At 52.5% G+C, this 7371-nt stretch overlaps 1 protein-coding gene across 1 annotated transcript; it reads left to right on the plus strand.

The window, feature by feature from the left end:
* The first annotated feature begins 592 nt into the window (after positions 1-592).
* On the plus strand, positions 593-6847 carry LOC128275201 (ATP-binding cassette subfamily G member 4). The gene is made up of 9 exons (XM_053013617.1): positions 593-1233; positions 4286-4487; positions 4552-4657; positions 4731-4876; positions 4942-5180; positions 5249-5662; positions 5752-6008; positions 6110-6315; positions 6400-6847. Exons 1-9 carry the CDS (start codon positions 954-956, stop codon positions 6539-6541), a joined length of 1992 nt encoding a protein of 663 aa, XP_052869577.1. The 5' UTR covers positions 593-953; the 3' UTR covers positions 6542-6847.
* The last annotated feature ends 524 nt before the right edge of the window (positions 6848-7371 follow it).

The raw sequence follows: 7371 nt of genomic DNA on the forward strand, positions 1-7371 counted from the left end.
GCGCGCGAGGTTCCGGCTCTTCGACCTTTGATCGCGATCGACGACTTTCGCCCAAAGGCTGCCCAAACAAAAGGTGTCTGGGGCTGCGTGCGTCTAATGGAAAACCCCCGCCGAAAACGGACGGACGAGCCTAAGACATTCCACGCCCGAGGCACACTTTTGCGGATTACAAGTCATGCGCCCAAAAGCCACCCGCGAGCGATACGGAATTTGAAGGCCACCCTCCATAGCCATAGGGTGGCCACCTCGTGGGTGCGTTACACACCTTTCTCGCGAAGGCGAAGGCTCCAATCCCGATCGCAGGGCTCCAAGCTGTTATCAATCCGCGCCAGTTATCAGCCCCGGGGACTGCGGCTTCGGAAATCGCTGAAGGGTTGTGTGACTTCGCGCCGGTATTGGTGACGGTGATTTGCTGGCCACCTTTAGCCGACGGCGCAGTTGATGCGCGGCGCCGGCTGCGCGAACGGAATAGCAACACCCTTCCCCCCACAGCTGTATCGTTCCCGCGCTGCAGTCGCGACTCAGTGCGCGCGTTGTGCTGACTTCGATTGCGCCGGGCGCGGCCAAGAATCAGTAGTTCTTTGTCGCTGAACGGGGTTAGAAGTGCGCGTCGCCGACCGCTCTCTGTGTGGAAGGACCTATCGCCCCCTGTGCTGTGGTGTGGAGCTTCGTGTGCCCCCCCATTTTACTGACACCGGGACCTGTCGACGAGGTTTGTCCTCGTCCGTGGCGCAGAAGCTCACCGGACGGTGCCGGAAACGGATCGTGGAGTTCGCGGGCGATCGAGAATGGTAGCTGGTTGTGTGTGCACAAGTGTTTGTTGTTAGCAGCCCCCCCAGCGACGGATAGACTCACGGAGGAGAAGGGTTGCTCCAGTTTCCAGCGACTGCCTTGAAGAATTGCAACGTGCACTGAGCACGGTTTGAGTTAGTGTGTCGACGGAGAAGCGGAACATGGATATCCTTCAGCAGGAGGCGCGAGGCATTGCGCTGGTCAATCTGAGCGAGACCAACCATTCCGCGCCGGTTTATAACCAGACCACGGTGCCGCTGCACCGCAAAGACTCGCGCAACATGGACCAACAGGCGGTCATCCGTAACAACACCACCGCGTTTCCTTCGAACCACGACGTGGAGGCGCCCACCCGGCCATTCCAGAATCTGCCGCCCCGCGAACCGGTCGACATTCAGTTTAAAGATGTCTCGTACTGCGTTAGTCTCGGATTTCGTAGAGGTAAGCTGCTGCTCCTGAAAGCAGGGCCGCGGGTTGCGCCGGATCGTGCCAGGTCATCAAAATCGAATCGATCGAGTGCACAGGACAATCACCTCCCATCCAGTGGGTGATACCGGTGATCGTTGGCCCCGTGTGGATGCACCCTTTAAAAAGGGGGCTGTTTTCGTTTTCGTGCATCGGCATCTTTTTCCTAATCGATCGCATAGTGATAATGGTGCCAGCCGAAGCTAGCCGAACACGTTTTGCTGGCGTTCACATTGGCACTGCATTTTGTTTACGTTGAAAAGAGAGCGCAAAATAGCCAGACAGGGAGAACGGAACAAAGAACTGCGCGAATCTCGGTTTCCGACCGATCGGAACGGAACACAATGATCGCGATCCAGAAAGGGGAAATCCGCGTGGGACGCGATGACGAGTGTGTCTGGTTAGGCTAAGGGTCGTTTAGGGCTCAGGCCGAGTTGGAAGGCGAGTCTAACGCGGATCTGAGATCCGATAGCAACAACAGTGTTTTGCTGTGTTCCGTTCGCATCGCGTTCCGTCCAAGCCGAATGGCGAGCACCGCAAATTATTATTTATTTCTTTGCTCAACTCAATGACGCTTAGCGATCGATGTCCAACCGCCTTTGGGCCGAATTTCGGGGGAATAACCTTGGGTAAATATTTAAAATACCAAACGACGAATAATTAACTCCGATGCGAGCAAAACATTGAACGCCAACCGTTTTTTTTGTCATATTTGTCAATTTGCCGCGTCAAACCGCGAAGAAGTCGCAAAGTAATTGTGTAAATACACACGATGCTGTCGAATGCTGTGTGTTCACCATTTTGGGTAGCCAGCAACAAAATTGACAAAGTTCAGATATCGAATGACGTCCTACGTTCGTTTCCTACATCAAAGTCCATTTCCTGGCGAGAAGAACAAACCAAACGAGGCGTTGATATCTCTACTTGACTCACTAAGGCTCGCCGACCGGCTCTCTATCGCGACGTTAATATTCTTGGCGCTAGAACCGCTCAGCCATTCAACGGGCACGGACTGCTGCTGCTTAGCTGCCCCAATGCATAGTAAATAGGGCACAACCAGGGAGCCAACCAGTGGTCATGTTTCCCCTTCTACGGCGCGTTACTATTGTTTTTCGAGCGAAATAACGAAAACACCCGATCGAGCAAACAAACACGTTCGCCGCGAAGTGCGGTCAACCGCGAGGCGAAGCTGTCCTTGAAGTGTCCACTCGGGGCAGGACACTCGCTGGCGTAGAAGAAAGAGGCCCTTCGCCCCACGGGGCAACACAACGGAGAACTCTTGCGCCGGGCCCTGCAACTCGTCAAACGCACAAAGAAAGAAAGAAAGTGATGATAAGGCCCCAAGTCGGGTGTCAAATCGCGCGATCGAGTGACGTGCGAACGCCGCGCGCGCGCCAGGAGACACATCGATCGGCGTCGGGTGCGCTGTTTTGCGCCGGACAGCATAAAGAACCAGCGCAAAGCCACGTCGTCCGCGCGCCACGGTCAACTGGTTTGCGCCTAACGCACGCCCGTCAGCACAACTGACCCGCGACGAAGCCGTTAATTTCGCACACCACGCAGCAGCTGTCGGCTCGGTCGTTAGAATTAACTTCCTTGTCGTCCCCGCCGGTGACTCACGTGCGTGCACGCGAGCAACTTTGCTGTCACCGCGAGATCATGCGAGCATAGAATGTCGAGCCCGTGTGCTGCCGAGCCTTGATTAGGTCGAAGGTGTCCGGCTCCTCGTGTGCCTCGATCTTGAACTTCGCCGGAGAAAATTATCATTCGCGCCCGGGTTGATCGATGATTAAATCCCCGCACGCTGGACTGTAGTTATAAACCTGTATCCCGCTGGACGACGAGGAGTAATTCCATCTACAGATGTACTGTAAACATTGCTAGTTTATTAATACGACATCGCCACTAAAGAAGCGATCGGTGTACAGCATCCACCGTTTTCTGTCATCCCCACAACGAGCGAAGTGTTTGCTCGATAGTCCTCAAACTCGGCGGGGCGCTTTGAATTTGAAGAGGGCTCCACTCATACCACACTCGTCGAATGGGAGACTCCTATGAGGGCTACAAGAGGACCCTACTGCAGAAATCAAATCATTCTCCCCTTTTTTTTGCGGACCGCTACTCAAAACTGACCTTTGTCCCACCTGACTAAGCCGCCAAGTCTTATCGCCGGTCGAGTGGAGCTCTGGATAAGCGACTGGAGGGTGTAGCCCAGACGCCCAGGTAATCCTTCCACGTCGAACCAGCGCCTTGTTACGCTCCGGCAAGGTAGCCGCCCCGGCACGGACCTGTTGCTAGTTGAGTCGTGCTGGTGTCCAGTGCCACCGCTTCTCTTATCATGCGTTGATGCTCGCTTACGTCAAACAAACAGTCCATTGGGCGGTAGTAAATAAAATCGACGCCGGATTGGTCTGTTTATTGATGAAATCACTCGAATAGTTTGGCCTTCGGCGAGCGACCGAAAACAAGCAAGCACAATCGTTATCAAAAAACTATTAATTCACCATCCGGGTCCGATCTGATGGCTCAGGATGTCAACCTCTGGATCGTGTCCTGCTAGGCGTAGTTAGTTATGAAACGGTTTGGACTTTGGCATGCGCACAGTGGCGGGACCGATGGCGGAACCGGGCGGGGCATGTTGTCGTTCTGAGTCGTCGTCAACACTTGCCGCTGCAGCGGGCAAGTGTTAATTAAAAAATATACACAATCGAGGGATCGCCACGGTAGTTGATGTTTCCTTTTTCGTTACATACACTCGCAGTGTGGTGGCGATTTTTGCGTTATCGATGCAGAACATTGCTACGAGGAAGAGACCACATTCAAGGAAGTTGCAGGCGTTGATAAGATATCGGGTCGCTGATACACCGGGTTGACGGGTTTCAATTTTTTTCTTGAACACTTTGGATTTAGTTGTCGTTTCGTTTAGGCGATTAATCTGCGTTGCCTAAGGTTAATTACATGTCGTGATAAGACGAGGAACACACACACAAACCGCACGGGCTGATTCTGAGTCCTTCTTCCATTGCAGGCCAGAAGGAAATTCTGCACAACGTGAACGGGAAATTCCCGGGCTCGCAGCTGATCGCCATTATGGGCCCTTCGGGGGCCGGCAAGTCCACGCTGCTGGATGTCCTATCCGGCTACCGGACGACCGGTGCCGAGGGAGTGGTGTATGTCAACGGGCGGGTCCGCAATCTGAACAGCTTCCGCCGGATGACGTGCTACATTACGTGAGTTTCAGTACACATTGAGTTTCAGTACAACATTGAGTTTCAATACAACATTGATTTTCAGACAGGACGACCGGCTTCAGACGCTCCTGACGGTGCTGGAGAACATGCGCATCGCTGCCGACCTAAAGCTCGGGCCGGAAAAGTCGCACCACGAGAAGGAGTCGATCGTACGTCGTGATCTGATCTTGATGTCACTGAAGTCACATTTTAATTACCTCGATTTGGTTGTCATCGTTCTAGATTGAAGATATTCTAACCGTGCTTGGGCTGTACGACCATCAGTTTACTATCACGAAGCGGCTCTCTGGTGGCCAGCGTAAGCGACTGTCTATAGCGCTGGAGCTGATCAACAACCCTACGATCATGTTTCTGGACGAACCGACTACGTAAGCTTCACCTCAGTGATAAATAATCAGCCAGAAGACCTTCACAACATTTCTTCTTTTCCCAGCGGGTTGGATAGCTACTCGTGCAATCAGGTTGTGGATTTGTTGAAGCGACTAGCCCACCAAGGCCGCACGATCATCTGCACCATCCATCAGCCGTCGGCTAAGCTGTTCCAGGAATTTGACCAAGTGTACGTGCTGTCGAACGGCGAGTGCATGTACCAGGGCTGTACGAACAGTCTCGTGCCATTCCTGCAGTCGGTGGACATGCCTTGTCCAGTGTACCACAACCCGGCCGATTATAGTGAGTGCGCGAAGAAACTGACTTCCGAACCGATAAATGATCAAGATTATCCGAACGATCCATTGTAGTTATTGAGTTGGCGTGCGGCGAACACGGTGAAGATCGCATCCAGCGAATGGTGATGGAGATGGGTAATGGCGAGAGCACGGAATGGTTCGCTGACAAGCGGAACATACTGAAGGTCGAGGATTGGCGGAAGAAGTACCCGATAAAGAAGCATCTCGAGCAGAAGAATGCCCTGACGTCCACGTCGCAGATGTATCAGCTGCAGGTGCTGATCAAGCGTGGCATTATCAAGGCGAGACGCGACGCCACCCTCACCCATCTGCGGTTCGGCGTGAACATCATCATCGCCGCCATGCTGGGATTCCTGTTCATTGACGCCGGCAACGAGGGGTCGCGCGTACTCGACAACTACAATCTACTGTTCTCGATCCTGATGCACCACATGATGGCCACAATGATGCTGACCGTGCTGACATGTAAGTGCAAACAATCCTGACAGTCGGCGAGCGTCGACCGGCCAACAATGTTGTTCTTAACCTGTCCGTGCCCCGTTCTTCCCGTGCAGTCCCCACCGAGATGGGCGTCATCCTGAAGGAGCACTTCAATCGATGGTACACGCTAAAGTGTTACTACCTCTCCGTCACGATCATCGATATCCCGCTGTCGGTGGTGTGCTGCCTGATCTTCAGCGTCATTATCTACCTGATGAGCGGCCAGCCAATGGAGTGGTTCCGTTTTGGGATGTTTTTCACCATCAGCCTGCTGATAGTGATGATAGCGCAGAGCCTCGGGCTGACGATTGGAGCCTGGTTTAACGTGGTGGTGAGTAACGCCGTGGCCCTTTGTCCGCTTATCAGAATCGCGCGGCAATCGGCGTGCAGATCGCTCACCCTTGCTAACCCCTTTCGCGCTCCATTCAACAGAACGGTACATTCCTCGGGCCCGTACTGACCATCCCAATGATGATGTTCGCCGGCTTCGGTGTGACGTTGCGCGATCTGCCGAGCTACCTAAAATGGGGTAGTCACATTTCTTATCTACGCTACGGCTTAGAGGGCTACGTGAACGCAATCTACGGGGAAAATCGACAAACGCTCGACTGTGAGCTGAAGCCGTACTGCCATTACAGGTTGGTAGCACGCGACGAGCAGGCAGCATGGCCGCTCCTGCTTTGAGCATCCACTTTCACCTCTACCTCTCGATTACTCGTTAGATATCCGGCCAAATTCCTGTCGGAGATTTCGATGGAGGGCGATCAGTTCTGGAAGGACGTGTATGCTCTCTGCGCCACGCTGATCTTTGTGCGCGTGCTCTGCTACTTCTGCCTCCGGTGGAAGGTCATGTCCGTGCGATAGGCCGCCCAGTTTGGTGCGAAGGCGACGAAGAGCCGTTCCCGAACCGACCCACCCGATGAACCGCCAGTTGCGTACAGTTCCTGCCAATTCCAACGATCGCCACTGGATCGGCGGTCCGTTGGTCGAAGCAACTTCTTCGTGATATTGTGCTGAAAAGAAACGTGATAAGATTTCGTTACCAGACGGAGACCGTGCCGGGGGCCAACAGTTTGATACCAAAAAATTGGTTGCCAAAAACAAAAAGGTTAGGTTCCATTGTTTCATCTACAACCTTATCTAAAGTGCACCGCTTGGTGCTTAGCGCAATACGTCTCGTTTTCGTTGTCCATTTTTAGTTCACCTTCTACTGTAAATAATACGCCAACGTGTGCGGTACGCATTCGTTGGGCATTCCAACGATAACGATTGATTTCTATGACCTAAGGATTGTCCATCATATTACCCCCGATAGATAGTATAAGTTAGTCTTCGATAGCCAATAAATGTTTTATCCAAAATTTATGATGGTGTTTTTAAATACACGATGACCATTTTCTTCGCAATATCGTTATTAAATATGGAATTTAAACACCTTACATAAGGATAAACGAACGTGTTCTGCGGTGAAACACTTTGCAAATTGAATTGAAACGATGAACGGTGCTGAAATATCTTGCGATTCACCAACCGTTGTTTTGAAATATTTGCATACGACACTCTTGTGTTCGATGTAGAGCTTGCGTGCGTGAAACAATTCGTGGCGCCACCTGTTGGGCGCTATACAAAACATACAGTTCCCACTATGGGCGCACGCGCACTATGGGAAATTTATATTTGACAGGGAGACATAT

This window comes from Anopheles cruzii, chromosome 3 (assembly GCF_943734635.1).
Source record: "Anopheles cruzii chromosome 3, idAnoCruzAS_RS32_06, whole genome shotgun sequence".
NCBI classification, from domain to species: Eukaryota; Metazoa; Arthropoda; class Insecta; order Diptera; family Culicidae; genus Anopheles; species Anopheles cruzii.

What these genes read in the sequence shown, in the direction of transcription:
- LOC128275201 (XM_053013617.1), top strand. Translation starts at nt 954, where the DNA reads ATGGATATCCTTCAGCAGGAGGCGCGAGGCATTGCGCTGGTCAATCTG. An exon ending in CGGATGACGTGCTACATTAC is followed by an intron (nt 4,488 to 4,551) that starts GTGAGTTTCAGT and finishes ATTGATTTTCAG; the next exon opens with ACAGGACGACCGGCTTCAGA. An exon ending in CCACAACCCGGCCGATTATA is followed by an intron (nt 5,181 to 5,248) that starts GTGAGTGCGCGA and finishes GATCCATTGTAG; the next exon opens with TTATTGAGTTGGCGTGCGGC.